This window comes from Balaenoptera musculus, chromosome 13, assembly GCF_009873245.2.
Source record: "Balaenoptera musculus isolate JJ_BM4_2016_0621 chromosome 13, mBalMus1.pri.v3, whole genome shotgun sequence".
NCBI lineage: Eukaryota > Metazoa > Chordata > Mammalia > Artiodactyla > Balaenopteridae > Balaenoptera > Balaenoptera musculus.
The window spans coordinates 70,516,984-70,534,825 of NC_045797.1; the positions used below are offsets into that span (position 1 = coordinate 70,516,984).

The 17,842-nt window shown below is 37.4% G+C and overlaps 1 protein-coding gene across 27 annotated transcripts in view; it reads left to right on the forward strand.

Moving 5' to 3' along the window:
• DTNB (dystrobrevin beta) overlaps positions 1–17,842 on the forward strand; it is a 279,721-nt gene that overhangs the window by 100,014 nt on the left and 161,865 nt on the right. For all 27 annotated transcript variants that reach the window (XR_005022446.1, XR_005022445.1, XR_005022448.1 and 24 more), the window contains 2 exons: positions 1,221–1,375; positions 16,367–16,472. Coding sequence is in view for 19 of the 27 variants with exons in the window: in XM_036873637.1 (XP_036729532.1) it covers positions 1,221–1,375; positions 16,367–16,472 (261 nt within the window). In the remaining 8 variants the exon portion in view is untranslated. The remainder of the gene's footprint in view (positions 1–1,220; positions 1,376–16,366; positions 16,473–17,842) is intronic.

Below are 17,842 nucleotides of genomic sequence, written 5' to 3' on the forward strand. Positions count from 1 at the left end.
AAGAACTTAGTACATATTTGTTAATTAATTGATTTTACTTTCTACTAGGACCATACTTCTTTTAGCCTCTTGTTGGATTTTCCCCACCTCATGGGTATTTAATACTTTTCCCTCAACTACAAGCTAGCAGCTCTTATGAGAGGAATGTACTGGAGATTTTCATTCCTTGATAATTTCCTGTTTTCTAATGCCTTAAAAGTTACCCTGTGGAGTTGATGATCTAAATTTTATCTTTCTTTGATTAATGTACTTTAATGGTTGTTTTTTTCCTACACCTGGTGCTTTGGGATACATATGTATTTCTAATATACCTGTTCATTATGAACATATAGAATATGATTTTTAAAAATGCCATGTTTGGAAAGGCCTCAGGAAATTATTTTTCTCTGCATATTTAACTCACTGATTTGTTTGTAAGAAAGCTGAATAGTTTGAAAAGAAAATTTAGGTTAAAGTTGTCAAGTTGTTTTGAGCTCCTGGTTATTTTTCTTTTTCTCCCCAATTATGGGTGAGAAGAGAGAAATAACTAACTGGAGATAGGAAACTCTCTACAAGGAGATAAAGAAATAGTAGTATTACTGGAACTGTCTTTCCAGCTGCTTGGGTCAGACTTAATGTAAAAATAGGATCTTATAGTATCAAAGTATCTTGTGATAGAAGAGATTATATGAGTTCTTTTTATTCTACTCTGGAACTTACTAAATGGAATATTTTAAATAAACATACTACACAGGAATATATTACATCATTAGTATATGAATATGCAAATACAATACAATTTCTTTCATACCCTATCACCAATATGCAAATATATTCATACACTCAAAGATGTATATGTCTTATATAAATATGTACATAAATGTAAGAGAGAAAGATATGCTGCTACAAATTGTTCTTGGAATAAAGTGAGGTGTAAATAAATGAAATAAAAAGTTATATATTATCCAGTTATGTATGCTCAAAAAGAGTAGGTAGGTAGACGTACATGAGTGGTCATGTGATGTTTAGGTAGACTATTAAGTGGGTGGGAAAGAGGGGCCTCATCAGCAAAGTAACCACACAGTGTTAATGAGAATGAGAATACATGTTAACTAAAAATCATAATAACTTTATGATACTTTTTAATGATGCTTTTGGGCTGGTATACAAATGACATAGAGCTGTTTATAAAGAGTTGATATTTCCTTATAGTTTGACTTTATTTGGTTTTGTTCTCATAGATGTTTTCTCCCAGATGTCAGATTCCAATGGCTTAATGATATTTGGCAAGTTTGACCAGTTTCTGAAGGAAGTTCTGAAGCTCCCAACAGCTGTCTTTGAAGGGCCATCTTTTGGTTACACAGAACACTCAGTCCGCACCTGTTTTCCACAGCAGGTAAGGACGGGTTTATAGAATGTAGGATTAGAAGGGCTCTCATCCACCCCTCCACCTTTTGTCAGTTTTCGCCAGATTGCTTCACTCGAGGAATATAGGTCTTGAGTAGGGGAGGAAAAAGAACTTTTAAGTCAGAGGAGTGGATGTAGAAAGAAGGGGGGATTAAAAATTCACCTGAGAACTCTTTTCTTGGAAGAGGGGAGGCAAGTCTTTTCTGAAAAAATGGTAACAGTTGAAATATTTTAAATTACTAAAAATTTCAAGAAAAATGTTTAAGGTAAAGTATTTATCTTATTGCTGCTAGACATATATTACTCTCCCTAATGAGTTTTTTAACTGTGAAGTATAGGAATTTTGATATAAAACTCAATATAATACTGGATTATTGTTTCCTGAGCACTGAAGACAAGGAATGCTATACAGCTCTCAACTGCCAGCTCAAAATCCCTCAAGGGTATACTGCCATTTTCATATGAAAGAAAGATAGATTTGGTTTCTTCTTTATTTGTGAGCGTCCTTTTGTGGTCCTGCTGTAGAGGTTGAGTGTATTCCTGAGATCTTAACTATGCCTCAAAGAACTGAGAGCAGAGTGGATGCTGGCTGTAGCATCCTTTTTTTTTTTCAGGTAGAGATGAGGTAAAGGAGCTTCATGCTAAACCCAGAAAGTTCTGTAGAGCAGAGAATTAAGAAAAAATATCTATGTTAAAACTAGTGGGTAAAAGATTATTGGAAATAGGATACTGACATAGTCTGAAAGTATCTCCCCATAAGATATTTATTAATTACAAAGGAAACATAGTAACTTTACAGTGGAGAAACCTGTCAGATACCACTTTAACCAAGTGATCAAACCCATATCACCAGTAAAGGGAGAGGCTGATAACCCTGCCTATTGATAGGATGCTCTGAGAAGCACCCAGTGTCACTGCTGTGGTTCTCCTGCCAGAAAAGCACAACCTGAGTCTCATTGAGGAAACATCTGACAAAGCCAAATGCAGGATTTCTACAACATAACTGGCTTGTACACTTTAAAAGTGTCAGTGTCATGAAAGACAAAAAAAAGACTGAGGAACTGTTCCAGATTACAGGTATCTAGAGACATGAAAACTGAAATGATCCAGAATTTTGTTGTTGTTATAAAGGACATTATTGGGACAGTAGAGAAAATCTGAATAAATTTTGTAGACTCAGAGAATTCCCTGGTGGCGCAGTAGTTAAGAATCCGCCTGCCAATGCAGGGGACATGGGTTCAATCCCTGGTCTGGGAAGATCCCACATGCTGCGGAGCAACTAAGCCCATGCGCCACAACTACTGAGCCTGCGCTCTAGAGCCTACGAGCCATAACTACTGAGCCCACACGCCACAACTACTGAAGCCTGTGCGCCTGGAGCCTGTGTGGCGCAACAAGAGAAGCCACGGCAATGAGAAGCCCATGCACCGCAACGAAGAGTAGCCCCCGCTCGCCACAACTAGAGAAAGCCCGCGGGCAGCAATGAAGACCCGACGTAGCCAAAAAATAAAAAAAAATTTTAAAATAAAAAACATTTGCATTTCTTCTAAAAAAATTTTTGTAGACTAGAGAATAGTATTCTGTCAGTAATGGTAATTTCCTGATTTTGATACTTATATTTAATTAAGAGAATGTCCTGGTTTTGCAGAAGTACAATCTGACATATTTAAAGGTAAAGGGACATCTCTTTTGTACTGTTAACATTTGAGGAGTCTGGGTTATTAGTAAATGGGAATTTTAAAATAATCTTCTTACAGCATTTCCATAAGCCTGAAATTATTTAAAAGTAAAAGATTAAAATATAAAAGGAACAAAACTAAAGGTTTGAGAACTGAAAGGACATTGTAAACCAGATCCTCCTGACCTGTGATACTTTGATTCACAAAGGAACCAAGAAACAAACACATACACATCCGTTTTTACATTTAAAGTTAAGAACTCATATATGTCTGAATTCAGCCTTCCAAACAGTATTTTACAGCTTGTCTAGGGATTACTTGGCTTTAGCACCGAAGGTGCCACCCATAATACAGGAGAGTTATTTTTATTAATTTCTGAGGAGATGTTCTTCCCAGATTTCTACACACTTTGGCTGATTGCTTTTGTGGAAATTAGTCTCTATACATTATTTTTTTCTCTAAGCATAAGTGACAGTATCAGCTTTTAGCATATTAAAAATATCTCTCTGCTTCAGTTATTCTAATAAAGCATAGTTTGCATTTTGCCCCTGAATATGCATTTTTCAAGTGATATGAGGCTATCCAAACATATCCTGGTACAAGAGTGTCCTGCATGGGGATATATGTATATGTATAGCTGATTCACTTTGTTATAAAGCAGAAACTAACACACCATTGTAAAGCAATTATACTCCAATAAAGATGTTAAAAAAAAAAAAGTGTCCTGCAGGTGTTAAAATACCCTACAGAGATATAAGTGAGGATGAGTAGGATGAAGACACCACAACCAGTTTTCATTTAGAACTCATCTCACTGCTGCTGCTGCTTTACTAGTACAATCGCGTCAAACAGCTGCCTCCACAGTCCTCTGGGATAATCTTGTATATGATACTTATGTGGCTTTTCACATAGATGCTTCCTGGAGATCAGGCTAAAAATTGATCAAGTTCTGGAATGCTACTGTTAAATAGTGTCAGGACAGGCAAAGGAATTTATACAAAGAAGTATCAGTGAAGAACATTTGACCAATGGATGATAATTATGTGAGGCACTAAACCTAAAGTAATCTTTGATTAAATTGTAATGAGAGTACTAAAGTAAGACTCTGAATTGGAATAGCAATTTAAAATGTTGAAGAATATAAAAAAATTCCAATTGTTAATTTTAAGACTGCTGTCTAGGGACTTCCCTGGTGGCACAGTGGTTAAGAATCCATCTGCCAATGCAGGCGACACGGGTTCGATCCCTGGTCCGGGAAGATCCCACATGCTGCGGAGAAACTAAGCCCGTGTGCCACAAGTACTGAGCCTGCGCTCTAGAGCCCGTGAGCCACAACTACTGAAGGCTGCGCGCCCATGCTCTGCAACAAGAGAAGCCACCACAATGAGAAGCCCGCGCACCGCAGTGAAGAGTAGCCCCCGCTCACCACAACTAGAAAGCCCACGCACAGCAACGAAGACTCAACGCAGCCAAAAATAAATAAATAAATTTATATATTAAAAAAAAAAAAGACTTCTGTCTAGGATTCTACACATTACTTTATACCATGATTGTGAGGCCTTTGAACTCACAACCTGATTGTTGCTTTTCATCTGCTTTAGATTCTTATAAAAAATTCAGTCTTGTTTTGATATATGCCAAATTTGGAAAAGTCAGAGAAGCTTATCTCAAAAGAAATATAAACTACTGGTAGAATGACCCCTTCCACCAAAAGGAGAGAGAGAGACAGACAGAGAGAGGGAGAGGGAGACTGTTACGACGAAGTTCCATGCAGCAAGAGTTAAATTCAACAAGTTTTGGTTTCTTTTTGAAAATAAGCTTTTTCCATGCAGCTTGCTTTCCTATGTATAAGTTTCCTTAATGTGAGTTAGCTCATACATCATCGGATAGAGAGAATGGTGTCAGTGTAAAGTGGAGTTCATATGCTGTTTTCCCCAACATATTAATGTTCTGGGCTGAAAAAGAAATGATCGCTATTAAAGAGAAAGTATGACTATTTTTAAGAAAGAAGCTGAAAATCCTGCAGAAGTACCTTTCTTTAGTGAAAGAAGTGGCTAGTTTGGAGGATTTCATGAATGCTTCACTTTCTACAGTGTTATGGTGATGAAGTTGTGGATACAAATGAAAAAAAACTGTGAAGACATTCCTCTCCTGACCCCACCCCATGCTAAAAAATTTAATTGATGGGGTTAGCTATCCACTGGATTCGATAGTTTTGATAAAACTGATATATCTTAGAACTTGTGTGTCCTGACCATGAAGAAGGAAAAAAGCATCTCAGGATTTAAGGCTGAAAGGTATCATCTTGCTGAAAATGTCTGTGGAGATTTAATTGTTCTGGTACTCTTATTAGTATTGCTATTGTTTTGTTAGTCCTCTGTTTACAAAACTGCATAGGTTTTTAGGTTTGTTCCAACCCTGTTTTTCTCACATACCGTATTATTTTTAAATTCACAGTTTTGCAGTAGGTACAGTTTTCCAGTAATGCATGTGTTGCATTAGAGCAGAAATACTTCCATTTTTCTTTTTAACATCTTTATTGGAGTATAATTGCTTTACAGTGTTGTGTTAGTTTCTGCTGTGTAACAAAGTGAATCAGCTATATGCATACATATATCCCCATATCCTCTGCCTCTTGCATCTCCCGCCCACTCTCCTTATCCCACCCCTCTAGGTGGTCGCAAAGCACCGAGCTGATCTCCCTGTGCTATGCAGCTGCTTCCCACTAGCTATCTGTTTTACATTTAGTAGTATATATAAGTCCATGCCACTCTCTCACTTCGCCCCAGGTTCCCCTTCCCCCTCCCCATGCCTGCGTCTTTATTCCCTAGGTTCTTCAGAACCTTTTTTTTTTTTTTTAGATTCCATATATATGTGTTAGCATATGGTATTTGTTTTTCTCTTTCTGACTTACTTCACTCTGTATGACTGACTCTAGGTCCATCCACCTCGCTACAAATAACTCAATTTCGTTTCTTTTTATGGCCGAGTAATATTCCATCGTATATATGTGCCACATCTTCTTTATCCATTCATCTGTTGATGGACACTTAGGTTGCTTCCATGTCCTAGCTATTGTAAATAGTGCTGCAATGAACATTGTGGTCCATGATTCTTTTTGAATTATGGTTTTCTCAGGGTATATGCCCAGTGGTGGGATTGCTGGGTCATATGGTAGTTCTATTTGTAGTTTTTTAGGGAACCTCCATACTGTTCTCCATAGTGGCTGTATCAATTTACATTTCCACCAACAGTGCAAGAGGGTTCCCTTTTCTCCACACCCTCTCCAGCATTATTGTTTGTAGATTTTTTGATGTTGGCCATTCTGACTGGTGTGAGGTGATACCTCATTGTAATTTTGATTTGCACTTCTCTGATATTAGTGATATTGAGCATCCTTTCATGTGTTTGTTGACAATCTGTATGTCTTCTTTGGAGAAATGTCTAGTTAGGTCGTCTTCTGCCCATTTTTGGATTGGGTTGTTTGTGTTTTTGATATTGAGCTGCATGAGCTGCTTGTATATTTTGGAGATTAATCCTTTGTCAGTTACTTCATTTGCAAATATTTTCTCCCATTCTGAGGATTGTCTTTTCGTCTTATTTATGGTTTCCTTTGCTGTGCAAAAGCTTTTAAGTTTCATTAGGTCCCATTTGTTTATTTTTGTTTTTATTTCCATTTCTCTAGGAGGTGGGTCAAAAAGTATCTCACCGTGATTTATGTCATAGAGTTCTGCCAGTGTTTTCCTCTAAGAGTTTGATAGTGTCTGGCCTTACATTTATGTCTTTAATCCATTTTGAGTTTATTTTTGTGTATGGTGTTAGGGAGTGTTCTAATTTCATTCTTTTACATGTAGCTGTCCAGCTTTCCCAGCACCACTTATTAAAGAGGTCTTTAATTTCTTTCCTCCGTTGTGTAGTCTTGCCTCCTTTATCAAAGATAAGGTGACCATATGTGTGTGGGTTTATCTCTGGGCTTTCTATCCTGTTCCATTGATCTATATTTCTTTTTTTGTGCGAGTACCATACTGTCTTGATTACTATAGCTTTGTAGTATAGTCTGAAGTCAGGGAGCCTGATTCCTCCAGCTCCGTTTTCCTTTCTCAAGATTGCTTTGGCTATTCGGTGTCTTTTGTGTTTCCATACAAATTTTGCAAATTTTTGCTCTAGTTCTGTGAAAAATGACAGTGGTAGTTTGATAGGGATTGCGTTGGGTAGTATAGTCATTTTCACAATGTTGATTCTTCCAATCCAAGAACATGGTATATCTCTCCATCTGTTTGTATCGTCTTTAGTTTCTTTCATCAGTGTCTTATAGTTTTCTGCATACAGGTCTTCTGTCTCCTTAGGTAGGTTTATTCCTAGGTATTTTATTCTTTTAGTTGCAGTGGTAAATGGGAGGGTTTCCTTTATTTTTCTTTCAGATTTTTCATCATTAGTGTATAGAAATGCAAGAGATTTCTGTGCATTAATTTTGTATCCTGCTACTCTACCAAGTTCATTGATTAGCTCTAGTAGTTTTCTGGTAGCATCTTTAGGATTCTCTATGTATAGTATCATGTCATCTGCAAACAGTGACAGTTTTACTACTTCTTTTCCGATTTGGAGTCCTTTTATTTCTGTTTCTTCTCTGATTGGTGTGGCTAAAACTTCCAAAACTATGTTGAATAATAGTAGTGAAAGTTGGCAACCTTGTCTTGTTCCTGATATTAGAGGAAATGGTTTCAGTTTTTCACCATTGAGAACGATGTTGGCTGTGGGTTTGTCATATATGGCCTTTATTATGTTGAGGTAAGTTCCCTCTATGCCTACTTTCTGGAGGGTTTTTATCATAAATGGGTGTTGAATTTTGTTGAAAGCTTTTTCTGCATCTATTGAGATAATCATATGGTTTTTTTTTTTTTTTTTTAAAAGATTGATTGATTGATTGATTACTATGTTGGGTCTTCGTTTCTGTGCGAGGGTTTTCTCTAGTTGCGGCAAGTGGGGGCCACTCTTCATCGCAGTGCGCGGGCCTCTCACTATCGCGGCCTCTCTTGTTGCGGAGCACAGGCTCCAGACGCACAGGCTCGGTAATTGTGGCTCACGGGCCCAGTTGCTCCGTGGCATGTGGGATCTTCCCAGACCAGGGCTCGAACCCGTGTCCCCTGCATTGACAGGCAGATTCTCTGCCACTGCGCCACCAGGGAAGCCCCAATCATATGGTTTTAATCCTTCAATTTGTTAATATTGTGTATCACATTGATTGATTTGCATATGTTGAAGAATCCTTGCATTCCTGTGATAAACCCCACTTGATCATGGTGTATGATCCTTTTAATGTGCTGTTGGATTCTGTTTGCTAGTATTTTGTTGAGGATTTTTGCATCTATGTTCATCAGAGATATTGGCCTGTAGTTTTCTTTTTTTGTGACCTCTTTGTCTGGTTTTGGTATCAGGGTGATGGTGGCCTCGTAGAATGAGTTTGGGAGTGTTCCTCCCTCTGCTATATTTGGAAGAGTTTGAGAAGGATAGGTGTTAGCTCTCCTCTAAATGTTTGATAGAATTCACCTGTGAAGCCATATGGTCCTGGACTTTGGTTTGTTGGAAGATTTTTAATCACAGTTTCAATTTCAGTGCTTGTGATTGGTCTGTTTATATTTTCTATTTCTTCCTGGTTCAGTCTTGGAAGGTTGTGCTTTTCTAAGAATTTGTCCATTTCTTCCAGGTTGTCTATTTTATTGGCACATAGTTGCTTGTAGTAATCTCTCATGATCCTTTGTATTTCTGCAGTGTTAGTTGTTACTTCTCCTTTTTCATTTCTAATTCTACTGATTTGAGTCTTCTCCCTTTTTTTCTTGATGAGTTGGGCTAATGGTTTATCAATTTTGTTTATCTTCTCAAAGAACCAGCTTTTAGTTTTATTGATCTTTGCCATTGTTTCCTTCATTTCTTTTTCATTTATTTCTGCTCTGATCTTTATGATTTCTTTCCTTCTGCTAACTTTGGGGTTTTTTTTTTTTCTTCTTTCTCTAATTGCTTTAGATGTAAGGATAGGTTGTTTATTTGAGATGTTTCTCGTTTCTTGAGGTAGGATTGTATTGCTATAAACTTCCCTCTTAGAACTGCTTTTGCTGCATCCCATAGGTTTTGGGTTGTCGTGTTTTCATTGTCATTTGTTTCTAGGTATTTTTTGATTTCCTCTTTGATTTCTTCAGTGATCTCTTGGTTATTTAGTAGTGTATTCTTTAGCCTCCATGTGTTTGTATTTTTTACGGTTTTTTTCCTGTAATTGATATCTAGTCTCATAGCATTGTGGTTGGAAAAGATACTTGATACAATTTCAATTTTCTTAAATTTACCAAGGCTTGATTTGTGACCCAAGATGTGATCTATCCTGGAGAATGTTCCATGAGCACTTGTGAAGAAAGTGTATTTTGTTTGGATGGAATGTCCTATAAATATCAATTAAGTCTATCTTGTTTAATGTATCATTTGATGCTTGTGTTTCCTTATTTATTTTCATTTTGGATGATCTGTCCATTGGTGAAAGTGGGGTGTTAAAGTCCCCTACTATGATTGTGTTACTGTCGATTTCCCCTTTTATGGCTGTTGTGTTTGCCTTATGTATTGAGGTGCTCCTATGTTGGGTGCACAAATATTTACAATTGTTATGTCTTCTTCTTGGATTGATCCCTTGATCATTATGTAGTGTCCTTCTTTGTCTCTTGTAATAGTCTTTATTTTAAAGTCTATTTTGTCTGATACGAGAATTGCTACTCCAGCTTTCTTTTGATTTCCATTTGCGTGGAATATCTTTTTCCATCCCTCACTTTCGGTCTGTGTGTGTCCGTAGGTCTGAAGTGGGTCTCTTGTAGGCAGCATATGTACAGGTCTTGTTTTTGTATCCATTCAGCCAGTCTATGTCTTTTGGTTGGAGCATTTAATCCACTTACATTTAAGGTAATTATCGATATGTATGTTCCTGTTACCATTTTCTTAATTGTTTTAGGTTTGTTTTTGTAGGTCTTTTCCTTCTCTTGTGTTTCCTGCCTAGAGAAGTTCTGTTAGCATTTGTTTTAAAGCTGGTTTGGTGGTGCTGAATTCTCTTAGCTTTTGCTTGTCTGTAAAGGTTTTAATTTCTCCATCGAATCTGAATGAGATCCTTGCTGGGTAGAGTAATCGTGGTTGTAGGTTTTTCCCTTTCATCACTTTAAATATGTCCTGCCACTGCCTTCTGGCTTGGAGAGTTTCTGGTGAAAGATCAGCTGTTAACCTTATGGGGATTCCCTTGTGTGTTATTTGTTGCTTTTCGCTTGCTGCTTTTAATATTTTTTCTGTGTATTTAATTTTTGATAGTTTGATTAATACGTGTCTTGGCATGTTTCTCCTTGGATTTATCCTGTATGGGACTCTCTGCGCTTCCTGGACTTGATTGACTATTTCCTTTCCCATATTAGGGAAGTTTTCAACTATAATCTCTTCAAATGTTTTCTCAGTCCCTTTCTTTTTGTCTTCTTCTTCTGGGACCCCTGTAATTCGAATGTTGGTGCGTTTAATGTTGTCCCAGAGGTCTCTGAGACTGTCCTCAATTCTTCTCATTCTTTTTTCTTTATCCTGCTCTGCGGTAGTTATTTCCGCTATTTTATCTTCCAGGTCACTTGTCCGTTCTTCTGCCTCAGTTATTCTGCTATTGATTGCTTCTAGAGAATTTTTAGTTCCATTTATTGTGTTGTTCATCATTGTTTGTTTGCTCTTTAGTTCTTCTAGGTCCTTGTTAAACGTTTCTTGTATTTTCTCTATTCTATTTCCAAGATTTTGGATCATCTTTACTGTCATTACTCTGAATTCTTTTTCGGGTAGACTGCCTATTTCCTCTTCATTTGTCTCGTCTGGTGGGCTTTTACTTTGCTCCTTCATCTGCTGCGTATTTCTCTGTCTTTTCATTTTGCTTAGTTTATCATGTTTGGGGTCTCCTTTTCACAGGCTACAGGTTCGTAGTTTCTGTTGTTTTTGGTGTCTGCCGCCAGTGGGTAAGGTTGGTGCAGTGGGTTGTGTAGCCTTCCTGGCGGAGGGGACTGGTGCCTGTGTTCTGGTGGGTGAGCCTGGATCTTGTCTTTCTTGGGGGCAGGACTGCGTCCAGTGGTGTGTTTTGGGGTGTCTGTGCACTTATTATGATTTTAGGCAGCCTCTCTGCTAATGGGTGGGGTTGTGTTCCTGTCTTGCTAGTTGTTTGGCATAGGGTATCCAACACTGTAGCTTGCTGGTCGTTGAGTGGAGTTGGGTCTTAGTGTTGAGACGGAGGTATGTGGGAGAGCTCTCGCTGATAGATATTACGTGCGGCCAGGAGGTCTCTGGTGGTCCAGTGTCCTGAACTTGGCCTTCTCACCTCAGAGGCTCAGGCCTGACAGCCAGCTGGAGCATCAAGACCCTATCAGCCACACGGCCAGGTACGTGGGGAGTTTCTTGCCTTTTGGGAAGTCTGAGGTCTTCTGCCAGTGTTCAGTAGGTGTTCTGTAGGAGTTGTTCCACATGTAGATATATTTTTGATGTATCTGTGGGGAGGAAGGTGATCTCCACGTCTTGCTCCTCCGCCATCTTGAAGGTCCTCCCCATTATTCCTTTTAATCATAAGCAAATTTGAGTTTAAATCATCATTTTAAACAACAGCCCTGTTGATGTCCCTAGTTTGCTTTGAAAAAACCTTACTAACTCCTCACTGCCTCCTGGATAAGATAGTTAGCCAGACAAGGTGTTGCTTATCGATCCAACCCCAGCCTCTCTTTCACCTTCATTCCTGAGCCCTCCTACCCCGACAGACCCCATCCCTCAGGATGCCATGGATTCTTTTTAGATATTGCCCCAGTGCCACAGGGGTTGTACCATTTACACTCCCACCAGCAGTGTGTAAGTCCATCTTTTTCTCCACAGCCTTGCCAACAGCACATGTTCTTACATTTAGGAATTTTTGCCAATCTGAGAGTTGAGAAGTGTTATCTCAGTATAGTTTTGATTTACATTTCTCTTGTCTTGAGTAGGTGAAAGTGGTATACTTCTCTTCTTTGTTTATGCTGTTAGCTCTCACTGAAATGCCAGTAACCCTGACCTTCTTTGTCTCCTCCAACAAAGGCCTCATATTTCAAGTCACAGCTAAATATCTCCTTGTCTTTGTTGCTCTGAATCTTTCAATGTAGGATTAATTGTTTCCTCTTCAACAGGCCCTGGCCTGTTACATCTAGCTCACTTATGCCCTGAGGGATGCACCTTGGTCTCCTTCAAATTTAAATCCCCATGACTAACAGTGTCTGGAAAATCATCAGTGCTTACTAGGTAGTTGGATTGAGTAGTGGTTTTAAATCTATTATGGCATGAGAAAGTATCTGGGCTTGAATTCTAACTGCAAGTTTAAAGCTTCTGGATGTGATTGCAACCTTGTTGTTTTCACTGGTATTACTCCATAATTTTCTCAAATGAGACAATCTTTGCAATGAGGAAAATACCGAATTTCTGAATTTTTGAAGACTTTTTCCATTCTTTTTTTAAAAAAGCTATAATAAATAAAAGTATCTCGATAAAAAGCACAGCAACACTATATTGTTGTGTCATTACAAAGTACTCTAATTTTCAAAGTCCAGAATAAATCTGTGATATGGACAAATTCAGTGTCTTATAATAACTGAAAGGCTGACCCATAGCACTGGTCCTGTAACCAGTTAACGTGTGTTTGCTCTTGTCAGACAAAATACTTCTATAACTTTACACAGAAAGTTTGTATAAAAACATTTTAATCTGAAAGATTTAAAAAATGCTGTTTTTAAGTCTTTTAGCTAAATGTCATACATTGTTTAACTGATTACCAAGTAAGTGATAGGGCAATGGATAAGAAATATTTCCCTGTTGCCCATAAGAAAATAGGAGTTTTGTTTTGTTGTTTTTGTTGTTGTTGTTTTTGGCTGCATTGGGTCTTTGTTGCTGTACACGGGCTTTCTCTAGTTGTGGCGAGTGGGGGCTACTCTTCGTTGCGATGTGCGGGCTTCTCATTGCGGTGGCTTCTCTTGTTGCAGAGCACAGGCTCTAGGTGCCCGGGCTTCAGTAGTTGCAGCACACAGGCTCAATAGTTGCAGCATGCGGGCCCTAGAACTTGTGGGCTTCAGTAGTTGCGGCACGTAGGGTCAGTAGTTGTGGCACATGGGCTTAGTTGCTCCGCAGCATGTGGGATCTTCCCGGACCAGGGATTGAACCCATGTCCCCTCCATTGGCAGGCGGATTCTTAACCATTGCACCACCAGGGAAGTCCCAGAAAATAGGAGTTTTTAATGGAAAAGATGAGATTGGAAATTGCAGCTATGATGACCTAATGCTAAATTATTTTACTTGTTTTCTCACGTTATTTTAGTGATACTGGATTTCTCACTTTTACGAGATGATTTCTCCCCTCTTTTAAAACAGGAAAGTTGTAGCCAAGAGTGGAGGGAGGAAGTCAAATGGCATTTAGACTAATAATTGTCAGTATTGACGATTAGAATAACAAAGCGCGGGGAAGTAGGCAACAAACAGAAACACTAGTTTCTAAGAAAAATATGAGAGTGCATACAAAGATAAAAACAGGCTCAATGTTTTATTGAGGAAAGCATAAATAAATCATGGTGGTTTTGCTCAGTGGATGAGGCAGCTGTTAAAATGATTAGAAAAGAAGACCTTGTAGCAAAACAATAAAGTATTTAATAAAACATTAAGTGTTGGATTCCCTGGTGGCGCAGTGGTTGGGAATCTGCCTGCCAATGCAGGGGACACGGGTTTGAGCCCTGGTTTGGGAAGATCCCACATGCCGCGAAGCAGCTTAGCCTGGGCGCCACAACTATTGAGCCTGCACTTCAGAGCTCACGTGCCTAAACTACTGAAGCCCACACGCCTAGAGCCTGTGCTCTGCAACAAGAGAAGCCACCGCTATGAGAAACCCGTGCATGGCAACGAAGAGTGGCCCCCACTTGCCACAACTAGAGAGAGCCCCCGCGTAGCAACAAAGACCCAATTCAGCCAGAAATAAATAAATAAATAAATAAATAGATTTATTAAAAAAAGAAAAAACATTAAGTGGAAAGACAGATTATATATTTTTATATACCCTATGTACATAATTATATAGAAACATATGCATTTGGAGGGAAATACAGAAAAATGAGAATTGTGGCAAGAATGTTCATTACTTGCACTTTTATTATAGTTTTTGTTATAAATATTCTGTTGTAAAAAATAAAGAGAAATGCAAAGAATGTGTTCAACTCAGGAGCAAAACCAAAATAAAACAAAACAAAAAGGTAGAGAAAAAGAGTGAATTTTGGGAAATGGGACAGAATTTTAGAGCTGGGAATTCTGTCCCATGAGTTCTCAAACTTTTTGGTATCAGGACCTTTTTACACACCCGAAAATATTTGAGCACTCTGGAGAACTTTTGTTTATATGAGTTATATCTATCAGTATTTCCATATTAGAAATCAAAACTGATAAATTATGAAATATTAAATCATTTAAAAAGAACAATGATAAACCGATTACATATTAACATAAATAATATATTTTATGAAAAATAGATATTCCAAAGCAAAAAAATTTAATGAGAAGAATGCCATTGTTTTATATTTTTTGCAAATTTCTTTAATATTTGGCTCAGTTGAAGACAGCTGGGTTTTTATATCTGCTTATCCAATCTGTTGTGATATGTTGTTTTGGTTAAAGTATGGAAAGAAAATCTGGCTTCAGACAGCTGTGTAGTTGGAAAAGGGAGGAATATTTTAAAAGCTTTTGCAGATAATTGTGGATATGCCACGTTGCCTCTGGAACATTCCACTGTACAGTCATGAGAGAATCAGATTGAAAAAGGCAAATAATGTCTTAGTATTATTATGAAAATAGTTTTGACGTCATGGGCTCCTTGGAAATGTTTTAGGAACCTCGCAGGGGGACCTCTGACCATGCTTCAAGAACCACTGCTCTAGCCCTTGAGAGATAAGAAAACTGAAACCAGAAAGTTAGGTGATTTCCCCCAAATCACGTAGTTAATGGAAGACAGAGCACTGGGACACAGTTCTTCTGGTTTCATTCCTCATGCTTTTGGAGGACTTCAAATTGTAGTATGACTTAGGACAACTTTTGGAAACTGATCCTGAGCGTATTTATGAGGGAGTTCTGAGATATCAAGTATAATTGTTCCTTTTCATCTTGAAGATTTAAAAAACCACACAAAACTCCATGATAGGTGAATCAGAACTTTTAGGGAAAGTAACATTAGGATTATAAGTGGATTTGTAAAAGTGTAATTTTTAACAAATATAAGATGATTCAGAAACGTTAATTTAAACATTACATTTACGATAAGTGATATAGTACACACGTATATTAACCACCTCTGACTAGCTAAAAACTTCCTAGCATCTTCTTTCTCAATTTTAATTAGAGACTTTTAATTTCATTTTGGTTTATTGCAGTTGTTTGCATATCTATTATAAGAGGCATTTTCCATGTCTGAACCTCCATTCAAATGTTGAGTGACTTTCTGTTTTTATTTTTAACGTTGCTCATGCATTCCTCCCAGATTCCACTGAAATCTCAGAAACATTAGTAACTTTGATGCCTGAGATGGAAAACACTTTGGAAAACTTTATTTAGCCTATTTGAGTAGGCATTTCTCAAACTACACCATCAATGCATAGCTATGTATAAGGGCCTTTGGACGGTAACTTCCTACTGTTATCACCCTCATTCAGCCCTCTTGCATATATGTGAGAACCTTTCCCTCCCTCGATTCAGTGCTGGCCTGCAGTCTCTGTCCTGGACCTGAGACTTTCCTTCAGAATTCTTCAGAAATAGTCATTTGAAGGCCACCTGAGTTGTAGTCCTGATTTTGGTAGGACCTTTACAAGTCATTTAAATGCGTCATTCCTATATTATCTCATCTGTAAAATGAAGATAGTAATACCTAGCCTATTTATCTTTTTTCATTTCATATGTTTTATTGAAATATAGTTAACTTAAAATATTATTTTCAGGTGTACAACATAGTAATTCCATCCTAGCCTATGTGTCTTGTACAGTTGTTTTAAGACTCAAATAGAATAATGTAAGTGGAAATGCATTTGAATATACCAGTAGTGTATAGGATAGTGTGTAGCAGTGTCTATAGTAATGCAAAATATTATTTATTTTGCTATAAAATTTCCCATGTATTTCATTACAACTTGGTTGGGAGAATCCTAAGTTAACTTAATCTTAGAGTTCAGAGATATTTGAAAAATATGAAGTATATTTGTTTTTTTTTCTCTTCACAGAAAAAGATAATGCTAAATATGTTTTTAGACACCATGATGGCCGATCCTCCTCCCCAGTGCCTTGTCTGGCTACCTCTCATGCATCGGCTTGCCCACGTTGAGAATGGTAAGCAGAACTTTTATCATTCAGTTCCCCATGCTATAGGAAGTATATGAACTGACAGTATTTATAATGTCCTTAGTTATTATCATTGAAAATGGCAGTTGACATTTGCTGGCACTCCATCATTTGAATTTGTGGTTTTAGCTTTCAAAACAGGAATATTTATTTCTCAAAAAAAAAAAAAAAAAAAAAGGAGGGAGGACTTATTACTTAGATAGGATACCAAGAGGTAGTAATATCAGGTCAGAAAACTTTGTGGTTCAAACTCCAGGCTTTTCCCCCAAGATTCCAGATGGTTGTTTTCTGCTTAAACCCACCTGACTTAGCCATGACTTCCTTGTTTTTCTTTAGTTTATAAAAAACGTAACTCCAAAAAATTGTATATATTCAATATCAACCACTAAAACTATAAAATTTTGGAATAGTTTAAAGGAAAATAGCCAAGATAGAATTTAGTACTGGCTTTCACCCATATTCAGTTTTTTCCTTTACTACTGAATTACTCTCAGTATCCTTCCCAAATAGTTTGACTTAAATCTTTGTTTCACTTGAAATTGAAATGGTACTTATCTCTTAGTAACTACTTAGGTTTTTCTGCTATTGCTATCAGTTTATCTCCTTGTTTAGGTTGTTTGAGTTCATTAAAGGAAAGGTCCTAGCTTTTCTCTGGAAGCTCCCTTCTCTCAAGGCTCTTGCCTGTCTCTCCTCATTCCACAAAAGAGAAAGAGTGATAGCTGAGTGGCACTAAAAAGCAGAGTCCTCTTTTTTCATTTTGTAAGAATGAGAGAAAGCTGCTGTATTCTTTTTATTTTCTGTCCCTCCTACTCATTCCTTTTTTTTTTTTTTTTTAACTTCTCAGCCTTTCACCCAGTCATGGCTTTAGTTCACAAGTCCTTAGATTCAAGATTATTTTCCTAAAGTTCTGGAATCTCTTGAGTAGACTAAAACAGCTAAATTTTTAAACAGGATTTTTGGATAGAGATTTATGCTGTTAAATTATTACAGTGTTGGTTCGAGGGACAATACCTTTATAGCACTAAATGTTTTCGTAGTTTCATATCCAGCTCATTTTCATAAAATCATTTTATATCTGCTATCCCAAGTAGAGAGGATCTCATTTGTTGAGATCTAGTGTTATCCATGTGAACATTTTGTTGTGACTTTGTATGTAGTATATTATTTATAAATTACATTCTTATGTGATTAACACTTTCATTATTCCTTAGAAATATTTTGATAACAAAAATTTAAATTTCTTAGAGGAGGTATGTCCTTTGGATTTCTCATTCCAGATTTTAGTTTTCTGTTATTCTTTAGTGATCTTGTTGTATTATTTTTCTCACCTAGTGCTCAGGTTTTGTTGTTGTTCATTT